General features: G+C 51.6%; 6 protein-coding genes across 6 annotated transcripts; 3 read left to right on the forward strand and 3 right to left on the reverse strand.

The window, feature by feature from the left end:
- Positions 1–1,972: 1,972 nt before the first annotated feature.
- Positions 1,973–5,931, reverse strand: T069G_11256 (uncharacterized protein; the record flags this gene model as incomplete). Its single annotated transcript, XM_056178461.1, has 6 exons — positions 1,973–2,035; positions 2,090–3,676; positions 3,739–3,812; positions 3,874–4,026; positions 4,630–5,022; positions 5,904–5,931. The coding sequence occupies 6 exons, from the start codon at positions 5,929–5,931 to the stop codon at positions 1,973–1,975; spliced, it is 2,298 nt and encodes a 765-aa protein (XP_056023335.1).
- A 2,173-nt stretch (positions 5,932–8,104) lies between these two features.
- T069G_11257 (glutamate/Leucine/Phenylalanine/Valine dehydrogenase domain-containing protein) lies at positions 8,105–11,378 on the reverse strand (the record flags this gene model as incomplete). The annotated part of the gene is made up of 2 exons (XM_056178462.1): positions 8,105–8,186; positions 8,251–11,378. 2 exons carry the CDS (start codon positions 11,376–11,378, stop codon positions 8,105–8,107), a joined length of 3,210 nt encoding a protein of 1,069 aa, XP_056023336.1.
- A 9,005-nt stretch (positions 11,379–20,383) lies between these two features.
- On the forward strand, positions 20,384–20,908 carry T069G_11258 (mitochondrial import receptor subunit tom22 domain-containing protein; the record flags this gene model as incomplete). Its single annotated transcript, XM_056178463.1, has 2 exons — positions 20,384–20,468; positions 20,538–20,908. The coding sequence occupies 2 exons, from the start codon at positions 20,384–20,386 to the stop codon at positions 20,906–20,908; spliced, it is 456 nt and encodes a 151-aa protein (XP_056023337.1).
- A 732-nt stretch (positions 20,909–21,640) lies between these two features.
- T069G_11259 (adenosine/AMP deaminase domain-containing protein) lies at positions 21,641–22,918 on the forward strand (the record flags this gene model as incomplete). Its single annotated transcript, XM_056178464.1, has 4 exons — positions 21,641–21,670; positions 21,739–21,878; positions 21,958–22,630; positions 22,748–22,918. 4 exons carry the CDS (start codon positions 21,641–21,643, stop codon positions 22,916–22,918), a joined length of 1,014 nt encoding a protein of 337 aa, XP_056023338.1.
- Positions 22,919–23,394: 476 nt separating this feature from the next.
- Positions 23,395–26,103, reverse strand: T069G_11260 (dynamin family domain-containing protein; the record flags this gene model as incomplete). The annotated part of the gene is made up of 2 exons (XM_056178465.1): positions 23,395–23,741; positions 23,805–26,103. 2 exons carry the CDS (start codon positions 26,101–26,103, stop codon positions 23,395–23,397), a joined length of 2,646 nt encoding a protein of 881 aa, XP_056023339.1.
- Positions 26,104–26,661: 558 nt separating this feature from the next.
- Positions 26,662–27,525, forward strand: T069G_11261 (snf7 domain-containing protein; the record flags this gene model as incomplete). Its single annotated transcript, XM_056178466.1, has 4 exons — positions 26,662–26,667; positions 26,728–27,003; positions 27,065–27,322; positions 27,388–27,525. The coding sequence occupies 4 exons, from the start codon at positions 26,662–26,664 to the stop codon at positions 27,523–27,525; spliced, it is 678 nt and encodes a 225-aa protein (XP_056023340.1).
- Positions 27,526–27,660: the final 135 nt, after the last annotated feature.

A 27,660-nucleotide genomic window follows, 5' to 3' on the forward strand; every position in this document is an offset into this window, starting at 1 on the left:
GAAATATGCTACTCGGTTGCTTAATCCACTTCTATTTCTGAATCTATCCACACAGTTAGTAATCCTGCTGACTACTCACAACGAACAACTAAGTCCCTTTGCTTGGGTTGAGTCTCTCAGGATCGATAATTAATGTACTTGAATGAATTACTCTGCAAAAGCAAACATCGTAATGAAAACTTCTACAGAGCCACGTCTCAATCAAAGCTAATCACCCAACTAGACAAAACCATCTGTCACTCTAAATGATTCAGCTATCCTCCGCATCTACACTTCACACTTTACGACATCAAGTTACTTCTGATTAAGACAGAAACTAGCTCCTGCCAACCTATTGCCCAGATTAGGGTTTGTGTATTTAGCTAGCTAGATACTTATGGTCGTTCATGCTAAAACAAACTACGAACAATCACGTTACTTCTCAGTAATCCCCTCCCGTATAGCAAAAACAACAGCAAACTAACCAAGGGCATGTCCTCACCACTATCTCGTAACCCCAACTAAACAAAGCCTTTCTTAACAACTACGTATTCCCAAACCAATTTCACAACATCTACACCACTTTACACCAACCCATCCTAACAACACAACAGCAATGCAACCACCCCCTCCAAAGATGTCTAGACACTCATCATTCTCCCCAAGTCTACAGCTACATCTCCAATCCTCTACAATATCACATAATTCAACACATCAATATCATCCAGAAATCACTTTAAATCACCTCTAATCATCCCACATCTCACATCTCACCAAAAGCAACGAAAGGCACATAAAGGAGTCAAAATAAAAATCACAACATCATCTCTTAAGAAGCTAAAAAACTAAAACAAAAATGGGTATCATCACCCTTCAATCCTCCCCAAACTCAAACCACTCCTCTGCTCCTCTCCTCTCTTAATTCACCCACAGCACCACCAAAAAATACACATACTACTACAAACACAAAAGACACAAAAAATGGTAAAAGGAATAAAAATCCCACATCCCATCATAGGAAGATCTTCTTCCCTAGGGACACCAAAGAACAGAAGATGGAAAAAAGAAAGTAAACCACCAGGGTCTATCTAGTCCATCGCAAGAGAAAATGTATCAGTATCGGCTATGCTTTCCCATCCCGCTCCTCCAAGCACAAAAAAAAGAAACCAAGAAAGAACAAGAAAGAAAAGAAAAGGGAAAAAAGAGTCAAAAGATTGCAAGTAACCACATCGTACAAACACACCGAGTCAACACGACCAGAAGAAACAAACACACAAAATCTGAAATGGAAGAAAAGGAGACATAAATAAAAGTTTAAATACCTGCCTGACCAAAGCGAAAATGAAAAGAAGAAGCAGCCTGTAAAGAATAATCCCATCCCATCCCCTCCAAATTCCTCCCTGGTAAAAAAGAAAAAAAAGCAACCACGCCAATGTAGTGTCCTCTTTTTTCTTTCTTTCGCCAACCGAGTGAAATTGTGTGCGCGAAGAAGAGTGGTGTATATCTCATCATGAAACATGTTGACATGACAAATGAAAAAGCGAGACTTCAACTTCAAGCTTTAGATGAAAGACGGGAAGAACAAAAAAGAAGATTTTGAAAGCCGTTTTCGATGATAAACAGCCCATAATAAAGAACAAGAACAAGAACAAAGCATGTGGTGCATTTGTCGCATTCAAATTTCGTCGTCATGTTGGAAAACTCTTTTTTTCTCTTTTCCCCCGCTGGATTCCCGCAAACGCCCATGATGGCTAAATCTGGTCCGACAACAACAACAACAACAACAACAAAAGACAAAAGATTTCTCATACAAAGGATGAAGATGACAAAGCCGTGCGCTGCGCGACGGGATGAGCGTGAATCCAGCAGCTGAATTTTCCTCCAAAACAGCGATCAACGTGTGGGGTGGGTAGAATATAGGGGGCCTCAAGGCTTCCCCTCGAACAAAACATTATGTACAAGTAATAAGAAGGCTGTTTATTTCCGCGTTAATTCAGCGGGATCCTCGAGTGCGTTGTTTCCTTGCCAACCAATCTCCAAGCATGTTGTCAAGTTGCTAGCACGCTGTCAGTTTTTGGCTCTCTTCGCATATCAAGGCGATGCCACTTACCGTTGTTATCTCTGCCAACTTGGCATTCTGCTCCCGGAAGAGGGGACCTACAACTGGATGATCGCTGCTCGCGGGCACCACATCCGTCTTGTCGTACACCACGACCAAGAGATCGCGGATATGCTCGGGCTCGTCAAAAAAGGCACGAAGCTTCATGTCGTCCCAGGTCGGTTCCTTGCTTCCCGTGGAAGAGGAGCTGCTCTTGGATCGATCCTCCGCAGACTGGGTAAGTTCTGGAGAGGGCGATACAGAAGGTGAACGGTCCTCTGGAGACGAAGTGTCTACCATAAGAGCAGGTGGCTCTGATGAGGTAACCGGAGACACGGGAGATGGTTCCGCGGCTGGGCGAGTCTCTGGCTTGGTTGGGGGTTGCGGTGAAGGGGAAGGTCTGTAATTGGGAGAAAACGGATTGGTATCGGGGAAAGTGCCCGGGATGATGGGCTCTTCCACCTCTTCCTCCTGGGGTGCCTTGGGGGCCCCGGGCTTGGAGCTGCTGGGCTGAGGCATCCGATCCAGAATGTTTTCGCCGTCATCTGACTCATCATCAGAATCGGATAGATCCAGGTGGTTGAGCGCACGCGGTGCGGTGGCAGATCTGGGACTAGGAACCACTTCGCCTCGGCGGGAGGTGGGAGAAAGCGGCTGATCCAGGGATGGGCGGCCGCGAGGAGGCTGGTGTGATGGGACTTCATGCGTCTCGTTCGTTTCGGGGTTGACGATGCGCATCGAGGGTGGGGGAACATTGGAGACGTCGTTGATGCGGCTTTCCGCCAAGTACGAGGCAAGCTCCACGGTGGAAGCCTGGGGCGCCTTGTTGTTGACGGTTGGCTCGATCCGGGCTTGAGGCTTGTGCAGCTTGGCCGGCTGCCTGGCCTTTTCGGGAGATGAATGCTCCTCTGAGAAGCGCTCCTCGCTGTCGCGTGGCTCGCTCTCGAGCCCGTCGTCGTCGGGCGACCTCTTTTTGTCTTTTCTCGAAAAGAAGCCTCGGAGACCACCCGGTTTCTTGTCCTTGTTGTTTTCCTTTTCCTTCTTGTCCTTGCTCTTCTTCCTGTCCTTGTCGGACATGAGCTCCTTTTCGAGCCTGTCCAAGCTTGTCCGAGACTTGCCGACAGAGTCGGTGGACTCCCGAGGGGCGTCATCCCGCAGCAAGTTAGGCGTAAGGGTGATCTTTTTGGTCTCGGCTGTTTCGTCCTTAAAGAAAGAGTCGGTGTTCCTGATGTTGCCGTTGCGAGATATGCTGGGGCCTTTCTTCTCCACAATGTCGAGGCTTCCTCGCAAATCTTCTTCGTCAGAGGACTCGTCGAGGGTTTGATCCGATGGCTTGGCGCCTTTGGATGATTTGGTCTTGAGCGGTTCCACTCTGGCGCTGTCATCGGCAGGGTCGCCATCGGATGCCGACTGTTGCTTCGTCTGGGTAGCGTCTAGCATCTCATTAAGGTCTTCTTCTTCCGAAGAATAGTCGTGGTCAGAGTAGTCGTGATAGGTGGGCTCTGCAAAAGCGACTGTTGCCTTTTTCTTGATGCCAATGGAAAAGCCAGTCTTTGGTTTTTGCACTTGTTGCTGATCGGTCAACATGGTGGCGGAGAGCTGGTTAAACAGTTAGTTATGACAAAGGCCTTTTCCTTTCCAGCATGAAAGGGATTGCGTACATCAATGTTCCTGTGCTTGTTCAAACGAGCGAGCCTTTCGGTAGGCGTCTCAATGTGTTCGGCTGGTAGGTAGCCTGGAAATATGTTAGCCAACGTGGATGGATTTCTCAAAGTAGAACCAAGCCGTCAACGTACCAATGCTACTATCCTTGACTACTCTAACCAGCCACCAATAGCTGTTGCTATCGTCTAGCAGAACCATGGTGTCGCCCTTGGTTGCATTGGCTTGGCCCTCGACGGTGGCCACAAAGGTGTGGAGGGCGTAAACGAATTCGAAATCAATGTCCTCTGGTTCATGTAAGCATTCTGCCGCCCAACCATATTCAATGAAGCGTGGGTCATCAGGGAGGGAAAAGTCGGAATCATCATCTTCTTCAAAGGACTTGTTGTAAGGTATCGTGAGCGACATGTCGGGCTCACAATCTGCCTCGTGCGCGCAAAGGTGACGGTCGTTGCAGTCGAAGTCACAGTCGCATTCCGCAAAATACGTGTCGTCCTTGGCAACGAGAACATGCTGACTGTCGGGATCGTGTGCCAACGCGTTGCCATCCTTGTCCACCGCGGGATCCTAGCCTTTGGTCTCCAAGCTTTGCGTCTCACTGCCGTCGTCTGACTGGCCAATTACGTAGCTGTCGACGTGTCTTTTGTCGCCGTCTTCGTTGTCGTCGTCTTCGTGGCTGCGGCCCGCATACTCACCCGGGAGAAGATGACGATGGGCAATGCGATTGTGCTGTAGGGAATCTGTATCTGTGTCTGCTGTGCTGGGAGCTGGAGATGGGGAGGAAGAGTGAGGGTGCGAGTGCAGTGACGTCCAGGGGGTCCGTGGGATGCAAGATAGGGAAGAAACTCGCCGCGGCCAGGCCACGGGAGTGACAACAGAGCTGCACGCACCATCTTCGATGGAAGGCGAACTGGAGATGCGATCCATCATGTCGTCATCGAGGTCGCCATCCTCCTCGATGTCGTCGTCGTCGGCCATGCCGCCATTCTGGGCGACGGCCAGCGAGTCCTGCTGGTGCTGGTGTTGCTGATACACGTCCATGCCGTCGGCAATATTTTCAGCGTTCGGTCGGCCGTTGTCTTTGTCGGAGGCAGCCCAGGGACTGCGGGATTGCGCGATGGCGGTCTCGTGGGCGACTTCGCGAAGGGTCTCGGCCTGGTGCGGAGCGAGCAGCACAGGAGGGTTGGAGAAGGGGTTTCGGGATATCGTATGACCCGTATGACCTCGGGGTGCGGAGTGATCCTGGGTCGAGGGGGCGTGGTGATGTTGCAAGTCAATCGTGTCTGTATTCGTGCCAAAGGGGGAGAGAAGGGCGCTCGGTCAGTCTCGATGGGCGTTGTGTGATGCTAGCAATCAATGCTCGCGTGTCTCGCGTCGCGGACTGGGCAGAAAAGAAACGGGAAAATGGTAACGGGGATTATTTTTTTTCGGGTCTTTTGGGAGTGAAGGAGAGTCAAAGAGAGCGAGCGAGAGAAGGCAGATGCTGCAAAGGTGGTAGAAAAAAAAAGAAGGGGCGCAAGGGGCGGCCAAAAGATGGAAGAGAAGGGAAGAAAGGAAGCTGCTGGTGAGCCGGTGGGAGGAATAGGAACACAAAAGCCGAAGCAGAAAGTAGAAGCAAGAAGCAGAAAACGAAGCAGAAGCACAATCTGGACTTGCAACCAAGACGGCAGATGAGAAGATGAAACGACGAGAAAGGCAGAAACAGACCCCCGGTCAGCAGTTAGGCAGTTGTTCTTTTCTTCCCTTTATCGCAATGCAGCGCTCGCGCAGACAGACAGGACAGGCTAATAACATCGAGCGAGGTCGAAACGGGGGTGGCGCGAAATCCTGTCCCTTTTTTTCTGGAGCCAGTGACAGGCACAATTCCGCAGGCCAAATCTAGCTGCTAGCAGGGGGGTCGAAAAAAAGACGCCAACCAAGATGCAGAATCACAGGCGGGCAGCATGAAAATGCACGCGCGCGGACAAGGGGGGGTTTTGGCCTGGTCTGTGACGATTGTGTCTGCAAGAGGGAGCAAGAGCAAGATGGGGGAACGAAGGCCAATGCCTGATGCAGTGATTTGCAATTGATTGATTGAATGAAGCACATAAAAACACAGGCGACAGGGGGGGAAGACGTGGACGAAGACGAAGAGGAGCAAAGACGAAGGAAAAGTAATACGCACCCGCTCTGACGATCAAGGGCCTGGTCATGGCGAATCACAGCGTCCAGCCGCAGCTGATCAAGTGTCCGATGTATCGTGTCGGTGGATTTTCGTTTTTTGTAGTTTTTGAATTCGATTCTCTCTCCGTCACGTCACGCCACGGCACAAATGAAACGAGACGCAACTGCACACAGACCACGATTCAATTCTTCCTGTGCCGGCGAGTGCGGGTATTGGCGATCCCCACGGCACTAGACAGATTATCGGGGGTTTCGCTCTTCTTACTCGTCTGGTGCTTTTTTCGCTCAGCTCGCCAAAGCGGGACACAATTGGTTGGTCCCCTGGTTGGGTTGGGCTTATCTTGGCTGATTTCGGGTTCGATTGCTGCGGTTTATTTTCTTATTTCACACGAGCCTTGTTGCTGACACGATGCATGAGGCAGTGGGTGGGCAAGGCAGAATAATAACAGATGGGCAGGAAAGGGAAGAAATCGACACTCACACTCGATCTAGTAAGGCTAGATAGAGGGAGGGCAAAGGGAGAGGGGGAGGGGAAAAGGTCTGAGGTGAGGTGAGGTCAGAGAAGGATTGGGGGAGGCTAGGACTAGGACAAGAGACGATGGTGGACAAAAATAGGCTGAATCAAGCAAGATGCAATCAATAGTCGGATAAGAAGGAGGCTTTGCATCATTCGATTCTGAATTGGTGTCTGTCTGTCAGTGTGCCATGTTTGCTACTGTACTGCATCATGCTACTTGATTCCATGGTTGATATTACTACTGATACCCTATCTGGCATCGTACCATCAATATTATTTACATAGAGCCTGTAATACTAGACGACGACAACTCTACTCAGTAGAAGAAACCCGACGCCTTGTATTTACTGAGACATATCAGTCTCTCTTCTTCTGTTTTGTCTCGTCTCTCCAGCCGCACAAAGGATCGATTCGATCAACTCACGTCCAGCGTCCCCCTAGCTCAACATTCCTCTCGCCACCAAGTTTCACTCCCCATCCCATTCCACATCCATCTTCTCTTTTTCCTCCCATCATCGTCATCATTCATCTTTCTTCTTCGATTTTTACCTTTTTTTCAGGTCAGCCCCTCTCTCGGGCTCTCATGCAAGGTACAATGCAAGCTGCAACCAAAAGGCCCACCTCGTATGGATTGGATATCCACAAACCTGCAAGTGACAAGATTCGACATGGGTCTGGGAGGGGGTCACGAAATGCTCCCTTCAGCCTCACTCGCGCATTTTTCCACTCGCTCACTCATTCATTCTCATCATCGATCTCATACTTATTCTCATCCTGCCCTTACATACTACATACACACACACTTATAAACAAACACGCATAATGCATAATGCATAAAACCTCCACAATCCCCTCATAAAGCCCACCCAAAAAACATCCAATGCAAAACCCACCGCATAAAACCCATTGGATCCTAAGCTTAGGGTACTTCCCACCACCAGCAATCCTACCGCAATCGCACATGTACCTCCCACACCCATCCCATGCCCATCCCATGCCCATCCCGAACCGAACAAAGCTGAAACTCCCCCACCCTCCACGCAATCTCACCCAATCTCTAATTCTTCCTTCGTCTCTTGCTTTGCTTACCCCTGGATTTCGAAACATGACATACATGCTTGCGTCAACTTTTTTTTTTTTCATTTGCACTTGGCCCAATCAATTACCGTGCTGCTACAGTAAATGCCGGGCTTTGCATCTCGCATCCCATCGCATCACATCGCATCTCTTCCCGTATTAGTCTAGATAACAAGGCACCAGGCCAGGCACGCAATTCTCACCTCCATCAACAGGTACATAAATTGTTTCAAACATTCATCGTGCATCGTACATCTTAGTCAGGCTTGTTTGTGTAAGAGAAATTTGACAGTTGCCATTAGTTGTATCTATCGTTTCGACTGCAGACCGTACTACGTACTTGGTCAAACAATCATCTTTTTTTTCTTTCGGTTTCCCTATGCCATAAACCCTATTCCAATCAATAATCCCATGAAATCTATTTCTCCAGCTGTCCTAGAACCAAAGACAGTGGCGCAACCATCGACGTTTTATTTTCTCGTTTAACCCAATGAGACACTTTGGTCTCCATCAATGCATCATATGAAAAATACTGTAAAACACGCTGAAAAAGCAAAAGCTCATAAAAAATCAAGAAAAAAGCAATTCATGCATCCACTTCCGTCTCCTTAGTGTTGGCTGATAGACATGCGTCTAACCTGCTCAGTTCCGTTGGCTTGGCCTGAAATCTCAGCCAGCTTCTTGGTCATGCTATTGATGCAAAATTAGTCATTGTTCTATAGTCATCAGGATTGGTTTGGGTTTCAAAACTTACAAGTCAAAGAAGGCAAACTGGCTGGGCTGGCTGCCAAACTCGTAGACGAATCGGCTGGCCAGGTAGCTGCCAAAGATGGCGCGCAGGTAGTTCTCCGGCACACGAGAGATGATGGTGTCGAGGCCAATCTTGTTGAGCAGCAGGTTGGGGAGAGCGTTCCTCAAGACACCCTTGCGGATGTTCTCGTTGTCCCACAGGTCAGAATGCTGCAGCTTCTCGTCGAGGTCGGTGATGGCCACTGAAAGCTTGTCGGACAGGATAGATCGGGCAATGCCGGTCTGCTCGTGCTCGCGCCAGATGGCCTCAAACTCGAGACGGGCGTTCTCCTGGATCTTGGCCTGGACTTCTCGGACATAGTCGTTGTAGAACTGGGGAGCCTTTCCGGTCTTGTGGTCGACGCACATGTGCTCGATGAAGCCCTCAGTGTCAAACGACAGAGAGGCCAAGACTTCCAGCGAAGAAGAGGTAACACCTCCCTTGTTGGCAGAGGCATCCTTGAAGAGAATGCAGCCCGCAGCCTCCAAGCGGAGCTTGGCGTCCTGGGTGATGAACAGGTTGGCACCCTCGACAATGTAGGGGATGATGCTCTTGCCGTCCTTGATGAGCCTGTTGACCGAGATAAGGTCAATGGACTCGGGTCGGCCACCGCAAGGCACAAACGAGTCGGTCGAGTTGGTCTCACGCAGGTGGTATGTGTTGCGGAATGAAGTGCCGTTGTTGACAACCTCTCCGCTCGGCAGTGTGACGTTGTTCTCCTCGCAAAGGACGCGGTATCCATCCTTGGACAGCTTGGAGATGTCGTACTCGCTGATCATGGCACGCTTTCGGGCCAGGCGAATGAGCTCGTCCTTGTCCAGGCCGTTGGGGTCCGCCAATACACCGGCGCCGTCGACAACGGCAGTGTACTTTTCGTTGCTGAGAAGGATTTCGTTGCTGCCCAAGTCGCCGTCGGGGCCACCGGTCTGCATCTTCCTGACCTGAGAGGGGTCCAGCTCGAGCTTGCGGTAGATGCCCTTGACGTACTCGCGCACGGACAGGGTGGTCATGCCGTACTTGTCGTGGGGGATACCACCGAGCTTGGGAGACTTGCCGGTGAAGAAAGACTTCCACCACGGGGCACCACGAGCCTTGGCGTGCTCGGTGGCCCAGTCGACCAAGTCGGCCGTGTTCTCGTCGGGACCCATGAACAGGATCTCCTCCTTGCCGTACAGGTCGACAATGGGGTTCTTGATGCCAGGAGTCTCCGCGGGCAGGAGAAGATCCAGGATACTATCGATGTACTTCTCAAAGGCCTCGGTGGCCTTGTCCTGCTGCTTGGGGTCCAAGAGAATGACACCCTTGGATCCACCCTCGGGAATGTCCTTGTTCTTGCGCTGCTGGGTGCTGGCAAGGCCGTAGTTCTCGTCAAAGATGTTACGGGCGTTGATGCCATACGCCTCCTTGGTGCGAGACTTGACGATACGGATACCACCACGAGAAATGTCTCGGAAACGGAGGTGGAAACCGCGAGACTCGGCACCAATGACCAAGAACATACCGTACAGAGGCTTGGGGTACTCGGCCTCTGGCAGGAAAGAGGGGTCCAGACGGAAGCTGAGGGCGACCTTGGTAGGGGTGAAGTAGTTGGTCTTGAGGATGGCGTTGTTGAAGACTCGGAAGGCGGTCATGACCATCTCGTCGTGCTCGTTGGAGACGGTCTTGGAGATCTTGTCTCGGAGCTTCTCGTCAGACATGACCTCGACAGCAGGAGTGGCCAAGATCACATTGGTATCCTGGGGAACACCGAGGTGCACGTTGGCAAAGGCAGCGTAGAGCAGGCGAACAAGCTCAGGGTACGACTGGATGATCTCGAGGATGTAGTCGGGAGTGAAAGTCTCGGTACGCAGACGTCGCTTGAGCTTGGACAGCAGAGCCGCATGGGCGTTCTGCTTGGAGTCCAGAATCTCGGACAGAGAAGCATACTCGGGACCGAGACGGTTCAGGAAGTGCTGGACAAACACCCACGCGCTGTGGGCGTAGACGGACTCCTGCAGACTCAGCTCGCCAGTGGCAAACAGGTGGTGGAACTTGTTCTGGGGCAAGCAGTAGAGGAGGGAGATTTCCTTGGTGATCTGGTGGATGGAGGCATCGATGGAAGGGAAGTAGCCCTCGAGGTTGGAGGCAGGGCGGAGATAGGCACTCATGACAGTGATGCCGTTGGAGAACTGCTCCACGTACTTTCTTGAGCTGGTGACGCCATAGTAGTGGTACAGGTCACTGAGAGTTGAGAAGATGCCTCGGGCAGTGCGGCTGCGGAAAGCAACAACCAGACGCTTCTCGGGGGAGCCCTCAATGTCAAAGACCTCAATGACGGGACCGGCCCTGTTGACGGCGAGCTCAATAATCTCCTGGTACACCTGCTTGGTGTTGGCGGTGGCCTTTTGCCAGAAACCAACATCAGAGATGACCTCGATTCTGGTCTCCTTGGGGTCGGTGCTCTCGGGGCTCTGCTTGAAGTGGCACTGGTACACGAAGTAGCAGCGAACAGTGGCCTTGGAGTTGGGGCTGGCGCCAATGGCGGCCGGTGACCGGAAAGTCTCGACACGGTACTTGCTCTTGCCCTGGTGGTCCAGATACTTGGACTCGAGACGGGACTCGTATCTAGGTCCGCCAACGTGACCCTTGCCGGGCTCGCTGGTGTCGATGTAGATGGCGTGGTCGTTGGCCTCCATGTCCAGGCGGATCTCCTCCTGCTTGTCCTCTCTTGAGTGGGCAGCAACCTTGGCGGCATAGAGGGAAGTGATTTGGTTGGCGATGACATCGGGGGTCTCAATGTGGAAGTAGACATCGTCGATGCCGAGCTTTTCGTAGAACCACTCAATCTGCTCGTCGATCAGAGTATCGGGGAGCCAGCCACCCTGCTGGATGATGGCCTTGACAGCCTTGATCTGCTCCGTCTTTCCCTCAAACTGGGGAGCAACGTAGCCGACTGTGGCAGAGCGCAGAACTCGGTGGCCATTTCTCAAGGCCAGAGGGACGGGAGGGACGCTGACGTGGGTGGGCTGAGGAGAAGGGCCACGACTTGAGTCTGATTCAGCGGTTTGAATCTGAGCCACAGACTTGGGCTTGAGAGGGACTGGGGAAGCCATTGTGGGTGCTAGGTCTTGAAAAGGATCTTTGTATTCAGGGAAGCTGTCGCTGGGGGGAAAATTAGTCTGAATTGCCAGAGCCATTATGAAAGAAGGCGAATCGAAAAACAAAGATTAAACGAATAAACAAGAGCTGGGAATTAACGAAAGATGTGGTGAAAATGAGAGAGGGATGGGGGAAACGCTGTTTTTGCAAGGAGCCATGGTCAAGATATATAGCATGATAAATGCTATATAAATACGACCACGAGGACCAGGCTGGAACGCCAAAGATAAGAACTCTGGCATAAATTCACCCAGCAATTGATTTGTGGCATAGCGCACGAGTCAATGACATGGACGACTTGCGCCAGGGGTAGATATCAAGAGCCAACGTGAGACATTCTGCTCGAGAGATGCAAGGAGAGATCAGATGGCAGCGCCACACTCGTGGCGTTGATACAGTAAGATATCTCAGTTGCCAGGGGATCTTCCGCGAGGAATGCGTCTAAGTGTATGCTGAGGGGGCGTGTGAATAACGGCATTGACCGAGCAAATGTCCAGCAAGCCGGTGTAAGACATGATTGTCCTCACCGCCGCAGGCCAAAGCTCAGGCATTGTCATTTCACCACCCCCATTGGTTTCTTTCCACCAATCTGCCTTGTTGATTCGACGGGAACGGCGGAGAGGGACGGGGGTACAAGGAAAGGGATACAGCTGTCGATAACCCAATTAGAGGGCTCGCAAGCACCACGTACCTAAGTGATTAGGACAGATTGAAAAAAGCAAAAAGGATCTCGAATGAATCCTGGACCCGAGAAGTCAGCAAACAGCTGTTTTCAGCAGCAGCAAAAAAAGGAGAAGCTGCGGGCTTGTTTGTCAAAGCCATCAATAACGTACCAACTAAGATAACCACTATTCAAAGGGCAAAAATAAGAGTCGGGCTGTGGCGGTGCAGGGGTTCGTCCGGACAGCAAAGATAAGAGCAACGGTGAGACGAGCTTCGTATTGGTCTCGTAAGAAGGTCGGTGCGTGAGCGAAGAGATAAGGATTGAGCTCTGAAGACTTTGCGTATTTCTATTTTAGTCTCGATTCCCGTTAGCCATCCATTGTTTGCAGCCAACTCTTTTTTTCTTTCTCAGCTCTTTTTGGGGCTTTTTTGGGGCGTTGGGCGATCCACCGATCAGAAGGGAGCTGACAGCTTCGGCAGTGCCGAGTGCCGCATGGCTTCTGGCGGCTTTGGAGCTGCTTGTTCGCCGGGTTGGGGATTGATTGATTGCCTTACATGAATGTTTTGTCTTGTTTGCTGCTTGTCCCCTGAGGATGTTTTTATATGGGCGATAAAGCAAGCGAGGAGAGGTAAGATGCAGAAGAGAAAAATATAAGGTTGGTGATATGGATATGGGGGATGATGATCTGGAGAGATAGGAGGGGCGAGTCGGGATGATAAGTGAGGAATTGCAAGCCAATTGGCGCTGCTGACAGGCCCTAAATAATCAAGATGTGATGCTGATGCTGATGCCAGGCGATTCCACGAGGCACCGCAACTGGCGGCCGCGCCTTTAAGTAATTCGGCGACGGATTCGCATCGCTTCGTGACTCTTGCCCGCGTCCTTCAAGGCCGTCACTTGCCTGCTGGTACGCGACGGTACTTGGCTGGTGACCTGCTCGCTGCCCCTCCCCCGGTGGGCCAAGCCAGGCCCAGAACTGGAGCCCCTGCGCTGGCCCTGTGGAGGGGCTCTAGCTGGGCTCTGGAGGCGCTGCGGCGCTTGCACGCTTGCGCCCAAGTACCGTGTACCGTGCACCCTGAGGGAGGTACCTTAGGTACTCGAGTATCCGCACGTACCTCCGCTGCCCCCGTGCTAGTGCAGGCTCCGCTGTTTCTCGAATCTTTTCGTTTCCAGCGACTCTCCAGGGCTGCTGTGGTCACCGGTACCAGCGCCAGCCGGTGTGCCGGGCCGGTTGAGAGGCTGCTTCTGTCGTACCAATGACCTCAGTTTACCTTTTGCAAGCACACACAATTGTGCCCCTCCATGTTCTCATAGGTGGTATTGAAGTACTGTACTGTAGTTCAACTCACTCACTCAGCTTCCAACATCCATTATAGGGGCCTCTCCTCTCCTCTCTCTCTCCCGCTAGCAGTTTTCAAATCAAATCTCAATCAATCAATCACGTTGGCTCTGCTGCGCCAGCATCCCGTTTTGCCCTCCGTCTAGACCGTTGGCACGCGGTCAGATGACTCTCGCCCTCATCTCCAATGCGGCCGGGGCAAATTTCTAAACCGCCAGTGCTCGTACTGTACTCCGTAAAAGGTACAGTACGGTCTCTGTCCAGACGCAACCAGGTACCTGATGTATCTGAGGTACCGACGGGAGGGTGACGAAAGGGGCAATGGGAAAAGAAAGAAAAAAACGAAAAAAATCCTGCACAGTATTTCGCATACGGCGTACGCACGCAAGCGGCCCCCAAGACGACCGAAAAAACAGAGCACATGCGCTGGATCGCGATATGACCTCACCCTCCGTGCATTTCCCTTACATATTCTTACATACTCAGGCGCAATATTACCAAATAGCAACTGCCTGCTAGGCCACATCAGGTAGTAAGCGTGGTCCGGGCGCCCGGTACCTGACCGTTCAGCAATCAGGAACCAGCACCGGGCTGCAGGCAAGTGCAAGCGCTGCAATGCGGCATCTCCTGGCCAATTCCGCCATATCCTCCGGCCCGGTGACTTGCCCAGGAGGTCCGAGGTACCAGATGACTGCGCCGTTGACGTGTGGCGGCGGAGGTACTGCGGCGGAGGGCATGGTGTACTCTCGGTACGTACCTCTGGTCTGGGAGCCGGCTATTCGAGGCTCTGCGCTAGAGCAATGGATTCAATTTTTCCTGCTTCGTTTTTCTCATGATGTTCTCACAGCTTCTCCAGATGTCCTGGGGCTGCCCCTCTCCCCCTCCTTGTCACTCCCTCTCGAGGTTCTGCTGATGCTCTTCTGCCACACGAGGCATCTGCTGGAGCCACGGCTAAGCCTCATGAGGTGCTCCGTGCTCCGTGCCCAATGGCCTACGGCCGTGTCCATCCTGCGAGTCATCACCAGACTCGGTACTGCGTACTGTGCTGTAGCGGTCCTCGTACAGCTGCAAGGGATGGAGTCAGAATCGTTGTTTGTTGCACAGGATTCCTTCAAGGTTGTCTCAGCTTGACAATTCGTTTCTATACCCTTGCCGACTTGCATTGATCATTTGAGTTGCAATGTGATGCCACGCTGACGTGCGATCTTCTAGCTTCTGAATTGTCCATCCTTAGCCGCCTATTACCACTAGGAAGGCAAGTAGCCGATTTCCAAAAGGGGGAGCGGCAACATCGACGCCAGTGAGTGTGTCCACATCTTTGGACGACAATCCAAGCACTTGTATACTTGGTCTACCTATACGAATATTGTTTGCGCATGCTGGTGAGCAGGTATACAACTGCTTCGAGTTTACAGAAGTTGCTGTGATTGCTTGCTGTACGTACCCCTAGCATTTCCTCGAGTCGTGCAAATCCATTGGATCCCAAGCCTGGCTCGTCGTCTTCTCACTTGTTTCGAAAATGCCATCGTGACAATGCAGGGTTGGCCAGGATGGCTTCTAGCCCTGCAAGGTTTCTGCGACAACAATAGCTGTTACGAGCTTGTTTGTCATAGTCAGCAAATTTCGCCTCTAGAAAGGAAGGGAAAAAAACAAAAACGACCACCTGACAAACGCCTCCACAACGCGCATGGTCTAGTCTCGCTTTCTAATTTTCTTTCAATTCCCTTTTTTTCTTTTTTATTCTCCGATGCGACCAGCATCTGGTGCAGGTGGCCTTTTCACATACCGCTTCTTCCAGGCCCAGGCAAATGTACTTGCAGAACACTTGGACGGTGCACATTCACGAATGGGCTGGCCAAGTAGATCCGGGGTATCCAAGCCATGCCGTCGAGGAATTCCCAACAAAAGTGCAAACTTACCTCCTGTACCTAGCCAACTAGCCTATACAGGACTCGTACATAGACAATTGCAACCTCCTTGCTGCCCGCTCGAATCGTCCCGGCGACGGGTCCCGGGATGTCCAGCTGGCTTCCCGTTTGGCGCGACCCAGCGGCCAGCCGCGGGGACGCACTCCTTCTTTCAAGCTGATGGTCCCAGAGCATTTACAGTATTAGTGCGAGAAGCTCGATGCCTGCATGGCGGAAGCGGGTAGCGGGCCAATGGCCCTGTCTGCTTGACCACGAGGCACAATGCGGCTGCCGACGACGACCCAATCTGCGACGCCAGCAAGATTGCGTGGCTGCCCCTATGGCCAACCCGGGCCCGTGGTGGAAGAAATTTTCATCACCCCCTATCCTGTCCGTTCGATTCGACGCTGCGCTGCTGGCATGCAGGCATTGTGCAGGTACTGCCACGGACGTGTACAGCACAGTACGTGTCCCTTGCCAATGCATTGGCCCGGCCTGGAGCTCGTCAATTACCCACAGCCAGCAAATAGGAAACCTGATTGATAGAGCAAGAGAAGCCACTAATGCCGGACAAAAGCCCAGCAGCCAAACAAGACGTGGATAAAACGCCAGCTCCCCAATATATTCGGCACGGCCTGGAGAAGCCCCGCACCGGGTCCCCGTCGGCCATCGGCTGACCCCACAAGCAGAAAGCCGGCCGGAGCTTTCGATTTCCATTACCCCCAGCTTTCTGAGTCTGCCGTTTCCATTACCCCCAGTTTACCTGATGACCCCAGGATGGCGCTGGGTTGTGACGGGTTCACAGGAGGCTAGGTGCGTACTAACTGTGCTGCGGACTTGTTTTCAAAGTGTCTGCATGTACCTTGCATGCATAGGCACAGGTAGACGTCTCCGTACCTGGCGATGGCGCAAACGCGGCGAACACGAGCCGCAAAGGAGCAAAACTGGCAACTGGAAAATGGGCAATCCACGCCGATCATAGATTTTGCAGTTCGGAATAGAGTACCACCAAGTACATTACGCTTGGTACCTTGGTACCTCTTACATGCAGTAATACCAAAAAGAGAGCTATCATCCGCAGGTGATGAAATAGTATTCTCGGACACAGTGCCCAGACAGTTTCGGTACATAGGCCGAAAGCAAGCTGCTCATTGATCCGTTTCATTTATGCATACATCGGCGAGGGGCTGCTTCATCTACTCGTTTGCTCCTTTGCTGCTTTGCTTCTAATGGCCCAATGGAGCAGCAGCCTTCCCCGGGAAAAGAGAAAACAAACTAGCAGCGTCTTGAGGGTACGGGAGGGTGGCAGCAAGCGGGAAGTAGTACTCAACTGCATCCCGTACACATTGCCTGTCTGCCCTAGCAGTAGTATGGAGGAGTAGTCTCTCGGCTATGAAAATCTGGGGGAAGCACAGCGCCGTCTTGAAGGTAAATTGCCCTGCCCAGAGTCAACTCTCTTGGCGCAGAAAAAAGCTGTGGCCACCTGTTAGTAAATCGTGGGTCTTTTGACTAAACTCGCCCCGCTTCCTTTTTCTTCTCTGTCTGTCTCTCTTTTTTTCGTTAGGTTTTCTTTTTTTGGCAGACCCCAAAAAAACCCCTTAGCCCAGGGGGCAAACGCTGTGGCTCTGCAAACGGACCCATCCGGGCGTCGGCACTGTACCATCACGAGGACGGCAAAAATGAGAAAAAATTGATTCCAGCTCGGGTTTGTATTTTTGTATTGCAGGTACCTTGTTCTGCGTACCCATACTAACAGTCAGGTATTGAATCATTTCCTCTTTTTTCCTTTTCTTTCTAGTTTGGTTACTCTTTTCTAATTCCCTTTTGCGAGTCACGATGGAGGCAGATCACTCATCCCCCAGTTTCGCTGTTCCCGTCTTACGTACAAGTTGAGAAGCACCTCAATGGCACGCCTTCGCACGCCACCGCCGGCAATTTTTCGTTCTTTGTCGCTTCTTTTCTTCTTTTCTCTTTTCTCACGCACAGTCGTTCCCGTTGCGCTTTGATTGGCCATTTTATCCTACCAGCTGTACGAGTATCCTTGGGTGACTGCGATACGAATACGTTGAGGGTGGCGGTATGGATAATAAACCTGCATAAAACACAAATGAAATACTATCGTGAAACTGCCATTGATGTTATTGCTCGCTTTCTGTCTTTTCCCGTGGCAAGTATTCCCAGAGATACTATGCCCAACTTCATCGCAATTCATTGTCCACCCGTTGTACTCTGTACTTGTTGCTCCCGAACAAGAAAAGAGCCGGAAAGGAAAAAAGGGTCAGCGTGTAGTAAAAGCTGGGGTTTTCGGTTCGAGCTACCGAGAAAGGGCTCGTCATGTGGTTTCCCTCATCAGGCCTGCACGGATTTCTCCGACCCCGGGTTTTCGGCGCCGCAGGCCGCAAAATTCTATTTCGCTCCATAGCGGTCACGATGCTCTTTACTAACAGTAGTACAAGTAGTAGTTTACGTGATAATCTGGAGTCTTAGCGCTGAGACATGACTCTTTTTCGTTCGGCGGCGATGTCTCCGATTCCTGGGGAAGCCAAGACCTCTTTATTTTTTGCCCTCTACAGTAGGAGAAATGGCCGATGCGGCCGATGTGTTTTCCCCAGAGTCACTATGAGTTAGCTACTTGGATGTACATTGGCGTGCTAAGGCAGTTGTACAAGAGCGGCCCCAACATCCGAGACCATCGCATCGTGGCTCTTTGTTTCCGGCCCCCGGCATGTTTGCCCCCTTTTTTTACGAAACCTATGTGTAATTAATTATTCAATCTGTGCTTGGAAAAGCTTTGCAGGAAATAAAAAAAAGTCAAAAAGGGCGATCACAAGACCTCTTTCTGATCGACCGGCCCCCCGAAAGAATGAATGCACGGGCGGTGTGAGTACTCCCTATGTGAGAAGGATCGCGGCGACCTGGAAATTTTGTTAGGTAAGGCATTTCCGGGGTAAATGGGCACGGTCAAGGAGCGCGTGTCTGATTCGGCGGGTTTTACGTATCGTCGTATGCATGTTGTAAGTTTGTATGTGCTACCCTTGTAAGTCTACATACAGTATGTGGTTGAGTAACATCGTGATCGGGTAAAATACATTTTTTTAATAAATTTACTTTTTTATAGAGGTAAGGGGGTTACGGAAGTTGGCCTAAAAGTCAAACATGGATGGAATGGAGAAAAAAAAAAAAGACAATGCTGCGTTTTGGGGGGTTTTCTTGATATGACTTGCTTTGCTGGAGGATCAGGTGCAGTGGGAGGCTGATTTGGGGTGTATGATTCGTGGCGTGTAAGATGAGGCAGCCCATGACTTCCTTTCTCTCTGTCTGTGCTTGCTCGCCTCCTTGGATTCGGCCTGTTGATCCGAATCAGAAGTAAATGTGTTTGAGGCTGAGACTTGGTTCTGGTCGAGACGATATGAGATGTGGCATGGAATTAGAAACACGTGTTTGGTATGGCGATTGCGATGCGATGATCCGCAGAAAGCAAGATCTCAGGGCGACTAACACGGATATACGGAGTTTCGACCAAGACACGAGGAATGATGGGGAAAGTCTCAGTATGTCATTGCGGAATTTGTGATTACGTAGCATTTCATGAATTATCATTTTTATCATTGCAACCAAAGAATATGTGCTTTCGCATAGGAAGAATAAGGTATGTGCAAAAGTGCAATCAGGTTTTGTTCCTTTCAGGGTAGGTCAGTCACCATCTCGTGTGCATTCCGGATGACGGGCGCCACACTCGCTGCCTCCAAAGGGTAAGTAAGTGACAATTGCGCAGTGTCTACTCTCGGCGCATTTTCCATCTATAGCGAAAGAAAAAAGAACTTTGCACGAGATGCAGTGAGTGTGCATCATACTGGGGGCGGATGAGGTTAGCAACGGGAGGCCAGATGATGAGATTTGCGCCCAAGAATTGTAATCCCAGTGTCGTAGCGAATGCAGGGAGGGAAAAGGCCAATGGACAGGATTAAACAACAATTGGTGAGCAATCACACGCTCCGTGTGGCCATGAGGACCACCATGAAAAGGAGGCAGCGGCGAAATGGGCAGAGCCGCGGATATGCGAGGAAGGATTTGGGAAAGAAATTTCGACAGCTTCATTGACGAAACCGGCTGGCGGCGTACAAAGTGGCACGCGCGGCATTTCTTTTTTTTTTTAACTAACATACTCGTACTGTCGATGAAGGGATCTTTTTACCTGGTGACGGGGTGCAATGACATCATGGCCAGGGTGTGTTTGTTGAAGAAAATGTTTTCTAAAAATTAGGTACAAGTATCTACTTTGGCCAAAATATTGCCCGGAGGACCGAAAATGATGTGATTTGATGATTGGGAATAGCTTGTGGCCACTGTCGTACTGGAAGTTTTGGATTTGGGCCAGGCGTATTTTTAGCTCTTTCAGCTGGGCTCAGCAGCTGCGGTTTGTGGTTCTGCGACACTTGAAACGGCTGATTGGCATTGATGCCTTTTTTCCATACGAATTTGCTTGCTTGCACAGCTCATCACATTGTCCTGAGCACAAGAGGCAATGCAAAGAAGCTATCAAAGGATGGCCAAGATATCGACAATATCAGTAGCTTTTAGAACTACGTCACAGCCGCTCATTATGGCAGAACAAACTAGAACAGGCAAATGCTCAACGCAGCACGTGACCAGTTGACTGCGATTTCTTCGGCTAAACCACCAAAACGTCCGGCAAGAGACCCATTATCGGCCTGCAGTAAAGAGAGCCAAAAAATTTGACTCCAACTGTTATCGAGGCCCGGCAATTGAGGCACTAATCGCATCTTCTTCTTCGCAAGCATTGCTCCAGGACTCTGCAGATTTCCCCTGCAATCGACTCTCTTTGCGTACAGCACTGCAGCTTTTGAAAACAAGAAAAGAATACCGTAACGCATTCCGAGTTTGGAGAGCCCCGCAACCGGCAGCTTTTGGGATCGCCACTTGCAGCTTTTTGTTGCCGATATTCAATATCATTCTGCGCAGCGTTCGGTTCTTGGACTCTGTGTACTTTTGCATCAATACACACACATAGCCTAATTACCAGTCAAGATGGTTACTCTTACCGAGGTTGAGGACGAGCACTTCCAGCACGCTTCGGCTGCTGACTTGGAGGAGGACGACTTTACGGATACCGGTATGCCCTCCATGAATCCCATCTTATCAGTCACATCCTGGTCCTAACAAAAGTTTCTTCCCGCTGCAGAATCCGAAATCTCCAACGAGTCCGACTTCGACCCCTCAGAAGAAACCCTCGCCGAGCGGCTATACGCTCTCCGCGACATCATCCCCCCCACCACCCGAGGCTGGGTGTCGAGCCGCGTCAACGCCGTCACCAGCGCCGCCTGGAGCGTCCTGTCCTTTGGCGGCAAGGGCGCCTGGGTCATCACCACCTCCGCGCTCTTCCTCGGCGTGCCGTTTGCACTGTCGTTTGCCGAGGACCAGCAGCTGACTGCCATGGAGCAGGAGTATAACATGCGCCAGACGGGCAGCGAGCTGTTGACGGCGGGGTCTGAGGGGAGCACAGCGGACCAGGTCGGAGCTGCCCTGGGCCCTGAGACCAAGGCCGCCTTGTGAAGACATTGACGAAGAAAAAAAAGACAGAAAAAAACAAAACAAAACTGAATTGGGGGCGCCACATGGTAGCAAAAGCAGGGTGCTTTGGAACTGGGAAAACGATTTGGTTCTAATGTAATGACTGGCTTACAATGACAATGACGGGGGGTGAAATGGTGATGTATGTGGTTGAGGACCTGAGCATGCGAGATCAAGCATGGTCCCCTCCATTCGTGTACAATAACCTTTTTGACGAAGGGGGAGAGAGGCAGAGAGAGAAGGCATATCATTGCCTTGGCTTTTTACGAACTGCTGGCTGGCTGTATGTTATTGGGCGGACTCTACGAGGTTTTTTTTACAACAACTATGGGAGGAACAATAAAAGAGGGCCATTTGAGAGGGGAGTTTTGTTTGTACGAAGTAGGTTTGATGCCCCATCTCATCTCTGGACGTGGTGTAGTTTCACCACTCTGCATTTTATTATATATATATATTCCCATTGGGTAGAATCATGAGTTTGAGATGCTGTGTAAACATGTGATGATTAAGAGTATGAGAGATGACTTTACTCTTGTGATGTGTTTTATGATCTTAATTGTAGTTACTGTTGTGAGTGAGATTAAAAGACTGGTAAGCTTCAACTGTGGGGCAGTGGAAACTATCACCACATCCTCATCCTCCTCATATACCATCCACTCTCACAATCTCCCACTTCTCTACGCAAATCTTCACACAACCTAAATAACCAGAGTCATGGACTTTATAGCGCTGCCCAAAATCGAGGTTTGTCCCCCTTTCCACTCTCATCTCCAAACCCCCAAAAGTAAGAATAATCACTCACATATTTCCAGCTTCACGCTCATCTCACAGGCAGCATCTCCCGCCAAACACTGCACGAGATATGGCTCAAGAAGAATGCCGCGGGAGAAACAGACCTAGAAGATCCGCTGCTCGTAATACCAGAGGGCAAACATGATTACAATCTCGAAACGTAAGGAAGCAGCACACTCATCTGTCCTTCTCATCAACTTCAAGTCCGAAAACAACAAAACTCTGATATATATCAACAGCTTCTTCCCCCTCTTCAGCAAATACATCTACGCCCTCCTCACAGATGAACCCTCCCTCCGCCACGCCACCACATCCGTCCTCCAATCCTTCCTCCTCGACGGCGTTGTCTACCTTGAACTCCGCACAACCCCCCGCTCTACCCCGTTCCTCTCCACCACGCAATACATTTCCATCCTCCTCAACACAATCTCCTCTTTTGAAACTTCTCACCCGTCTCTGCATACGCGCCTCATCCTCTCCATCGACAGACGGCACGACTTCGCCACCGCGTCGTCTATCCTCGATCTTGCTCTTTCTTTGCCCGGCAGCATCGTGGGACTCGATCTCTGCGGTGACCCAGCTGCTCGTCCCAAAGGTGAAATTGCGCTCTTCACGCCGTTGTTTGAAAAGGCAAGGGAGGCTGGGTTGGGTATTACGGTGCATTTCGCAGAGGCGGAGAGTAGTGCTTCGCCAGAGGAGTTGAAGACTTTGTTGAGTTGGAGACCGCATCGTTTGGGCCACGTTATTTGCGAAGACGAAGCTACGAAGCGTGAGATTGCGTTACGAAAGGATGAGTTGTGTCTGGAGTTGTGTTTGAGCTGTAACGTGCACGCGGGCATGGTGAAGAGTGGTTTCGAGGGCCATCATTTCGGCGAGTGGAGGGCCGTTGAGGGCGTCAAGGTGTCTTTGGGAGTAAGTTTCGTTTTGTTCCATTCTCACCCTCGCTCTCATCCCATGCTCAGCCTTACCCCTTGAAATTGAAAAGATATTATATGTCATGACAAAGGAAAGGCTGACAGATTTACTTAGACCGACGACGTAGGCATCTTCGGCAGCCCCCTATCCAACGAATACCGCCTCGTCGCCCAACACTTCCACCTCGACAAGTCCCAAATCTGCGCCCTTGCTAGAGAACCCATCGACCACATCTTTGGGGGCGAGCTCGAAAAGGAGAGACTACGCCAAATCATGTGGCCTTGACAATTTCACACCTCCAAAACTTACCCCATACATCACAGCAATCTTGGATAGAACTAGACGTCTTTTTTAGAACGACGGGTCATGCCCCCTTTTTGATATTCTCTTCCTTCTCACTCATTTGTTTTTGTCAAAACTAAAACTGCGCTATATCAACTGTTTAATAACGTACGTACGCAAACTTGATAACGCTATGGCTATGCTATAGACAGGAAACCAGGTACAAAGACTAGAGGAGAGCAGAGTTGTAGCTCCATCCATGAATTTCCATTTTCATTCCGCCCACTTCTTCCTCACCAATTTTTTGGTATATGTAATATTTTTTTAAACCCCCCCATTTCCTCAGAACAGCACTTCGTAGCGCATTCCTTTGTTTTCAATCTCCATAATCCTGTAAACGCCAAAAAGGAGAAAAAGCATCATGAGTCCCAATCTAATTCGTTTCATCACGCGTTATATAAAAGCCTCAATTTCATTTTTTAGTGCAAGTTCTGCGGCGGCGTATCGAGGTCCACGCCCTCAACCATGTTCTTCTGGACCTGGCTTTCGCCAACCAGCTTCCGGAAGAACTTGGAGGCTCGCTCGCTCTCGCCCTTGACCTTGACCGTCTCGTCGCGCTTTTTGTTGAGGTCCTTGACGCTGTGGTCGAGGCCGACGCGCAGGTTGTCGGCGGGCATGCGCAGGACGGTGCGTACAGATCCCGAGATTCGGGAGGCGTTGGTGTGAACATAGTCGATCTCGGCGAGCTGTGCCTCAATCTTCCTGGCCAGCCGGTGGGGGAGAGAGTTGGGAATCTGTTGGAGTACATATGCCGACGCGGCAATGGCTAGAGGAATCAGTTAGCAAAAAGTCTACATCTGCAGTAAGAGAGGGATCAGGGGTTACATACCGGCAACGACAATGCCAGGCAAGATGAGCTTGCGAAGGTTATCATTACCAATGATGCGCGTCGCCATCATGGCGTGGTCCACCCAGGAATTCATTCCCAGCATGCGAGGCACAACAGCGCCAGCAATAGTCAGGGCCATACCGGTGCCGGCAAACTTCTCCTGGCTATGCATCAAGGTTGAAAAGTCCACAAAGTCGGCAAACTCGGTGGGCACATCCACCTGGCGCGCGAGGGCATCCTTCTTCCGGCGGAACATGACGTCTGGCCGGAAGTGAAGGTTCTGGAACTCGTCGCCCACGTGGAGCAAGCCCAGCTGCTTGATGGCGTTGACACCCTTAACTGTCTGGGCTCGCGCGTAGTCCTCGCAACCGTTGACGGCATCGGCAATGTGGGAGAGAATGGCGTCCTTGAGGTCGTCGGCGTATCCAAAGGCACCAAAGAGGCCAGGGTATGGGATATCGTATTTGGTGCTTCCGGCGTATGTGATGGCGGCGTTGAGATGCCCTCGCGTGTGATCGTAAATGTCCTTGCACGTCTCCTCAATGTTGTGGACAACCTGTTCGTCAACCTCCGATCGGGCCTTTTTGCTAGCCAGAATCTGGGGCTCAAGCTCCTTGAGCTCTTGGGTGACTCGGTCAAACTCGGACTGAGCCACCTCGTGGTTGACCGTGGCCAACGTCCCAACATCGTTGAGGATGTTGAGCAGATACGTCCTTGCGGGAGCAAGCTTCGATCTGGCTCGCTTTTCCAAAACGAACCTGCGAAGAGACTGTTCGAGCTTCTCAAAGTCTCGAACCTTGTCCGAGTCCTTGCCCTTGTCATCGCCGGGATCATCGCCACCGCCGCTGCCGCTTCCACTGCCGCCTCCGCTGGGTCCGCCGGGGGGTGAAGGCGCCATTGGGATGACATTGCTAGAGACAAAGTGGACGAGCTCTGAAGCTTCCTTGTGTGTACGTGGGCTCAGCCCTGCAACTTGATCAAGGATCATCTTCTGGCATCGCTCCTTGTCTCGAATAAAGTCGTAGCCATTCACGACAATAAAAATGTAAGCCTTTTCCGCAGCGGCAGCCCAGATGAATTCCTTGGCAGACTGCGTAAAGTGGTTTGCTGCGGAGACGACAAACACAACAACGTCAATTTCCTCCTGCCGAGCAAAAATGGCCGTCGTCTTGGTCGTGTCAGAGTTCAAACCTGGAGCGTCGATGAGAGCAATGTCAACGACGCCGTTGTTGAGTAGGGATTCATCAATTGTCCTAACGTCCTTGACGTAGACCTTGCACTGGACGTATTTTTCATTGTCAATCACAATATTTTCCAGTTCCTGAAGAGAGTATGCATCATAGGTCGACTCGTCGTTTCGGTTATAAATCATCTCCTTGTGGACTGCGTGGACCTCTTCGATTCCTGCGTTTTCTCGAGCGTCCAGCACCTCGCAAAAGATAGCGGTGCAAGGCTGTTGGTCCTCGGGCAACACTTTGCGTCGCAAAAGGGCATTGCAGAACGTCGACTTGCCTGCGTTTAAATCACCTGTGATGAGTACTTTGCTTGACTTGTCCTCGATACGTTCGCGGAGATTCACGAGATGCTTGATGCTGGAGCTGATTTTTCCATCCAGGAGCGACGCAATGGAGCCCTTCTCCAGAGAGTGTACCAGCTCGGCCTGGTGTAGAGCTCCAAGTTTGAGATCCAATTTCAACACTGAAAACTCTTGTGCAATCTGTGGCGAAACGAGCCGCGGCTCTGCTGCAGGACGAGTCTCGGCCGCCTGGCTGGACTCGGCCGATGCATCCTCAAGACTGGTCATGGCTCTCCTAAGCATGGGTGGCGGTGCCTGGCTGGACCTGGCCGTAATGTCCTCCATGGTCGACGAGTGCAGGATGCCGGGCCGAGGCACATCAGACTCCATCTTCTCGGCTCGCTGAACCGACGGGTAGTGCGCAGGCCACACGGCATTCATCTCGCGAAGACCATGCAGCAGATCCAGCACCTTGTTGATTGACCGGCCCAGCGTAGCTCTCTGGGAATTGTACCATAGCTGGTGGATAGCTCCGGATTGTCGCTGGTGGCCATGGGGCTGCATGTCCCACATGCCCGGCTCGTCGCCCATGATGCTGCCACCGTATCCCGAATCAATGTCCAGCATGCTCTGCAGACGAGCGGCGTGCTCGGACGTGGTGCCGTTGCCGACCGTCATGTAGTTGGGCCGCCCTCCGGCTGGGCCTGCGGAATCGAGGTCGGCATCGTCCGAGTCCCGGCTGGCGGGCGCCTTGCCCTTGTCGTTGTAGTATTCTTGGCTCATGCTGGTCAAGGACTGCTTGTACGCAGCATTGTCGAGCTGAAGGGTAAGCTGAAGGGTAGAGATGCAGGGAGTGTGGATGATGATGTCAAAATTAAAAGGTCGAAAGATCGGGTAGGAGCACGAGGGTCGGGCTTTGAATGGGGTTCGTCAAGTAAAAAGGTTGCATGATGTTTAAGCAAATTCGCGCCCCCCGGTGACGAAGCTGCCCTGATTGGCCTAGTGCCTCGGCACAAGCTCGGGAACCACGCGCTATCTTATCGCAGGCCCCCAAAAACCGGGCGTTGACGGCACAAGTATCTTCACGCCCGCGAACCGCCGTGGGGGTACATGGCGGTGCTTCCTGGCCGACTGACGTCCCAGTCCCGACTAGCAACGCAAACATGCCAGACGACGTCGCTCCTCGGGCACTCCGCTAGGCAGATACTATATCATCCAGTTCCTGTCCGCTTCATCGTTCAATTTCTCGCCGGAATTCGTCCGTCGCCCGAATTATTCTTCCTATCCGGAAAGCAAGACCCTGCGATTGTCGCTTCTCCGCAAGACGCAGCCGTCGTCATCATGAATGTGAGGGCAATGCCTATGTCTGTATGTAGTAGCGGCACCTAACCTCGACTTCCATTGCAGATCCTAGAATGGGCCTTTGGCAAGCGCATGACGCCGGCCGAGCGTCTACGCAAGAACCAGCGCATGCTCGACAAGGCGATTCGCGAACTCGACCAGACCCGCGTCAAGCTGGAGAAACAGGAGAAGACGCTGATACAGCAGATCAAGCAGAGCGCCAAGAATGGGCAGATGGGGGCGTGCAAGATCCAAGCCAAGGACCTGGTGCGCACACGGCGGTACATTGAAAAGTTTTACGGCATGCGTAGCCAGCTGCAAAAGATTTCCCTGCGGCTCCAGGTATGACTTTGTTCGGCGCTGATAGTAACCTGCCGTATGCGCATACTGACGGGCGAGCCAGACCTATCGAACAAACGAGCAGATGATGCAGGCCATGAAAGGTGCCACGATGGCATTGGGCAGCATGAACAGGTCCATGAACCTCCCCCAGCTCCAACGCATCGCCATGGAATTCGAACGCGAAAACGACATTATGGAACAGAGGCAAGAGATGATGGATGACGCCGTTGATGACGCCATGGACGTTGGAATCGAGGAAGAAGGCGACGAGGTTGTTGAGCAAGTCTTGGAGGAGATTGGCATCGACCTGAACCAAGCTGTAAGGCTACATTCCTCTCCCGGATCGGGCCCAATGCGCAACATGACTGACCGATGGAACAATAGCTTGGGGAGACCCCAACCGCCCTGGGCAACTCTGCCGTCTCGGAGGGCAAGATTGCGCAAGCCGTTGGCGCCGGAGGCGGTAGCGGTGACCCGGTCGATGATGACCTTCAGGCCCGACTCGACAGCCTTCGAAAGTAACTGGCTGCTGCTACTACTTTATGACGAATCCGCGAATGAAATAATGAATGAGAAGCCTCGGAGTAGCCTCCCAGCGGAACCTACCAGACTCCGTTGAGCATGGGAAGAAGTAAGGGCGAAAGTCTCTTTAATGAG

This window comes from Trichoderma breve (assembly GCF_028502605.1).
Source record: "Trichoderma breve strain T069 chromosome 7 map unlocalized scaffold00008, whole genome shotgun sequence".
NCBI classification, from domain to species: Eukaryota; Fungi; Ascomycota; class Sordariomycetes; order Hypocreales; family Hypocreaceae; genus Trichoderma; species Trichoderma breve.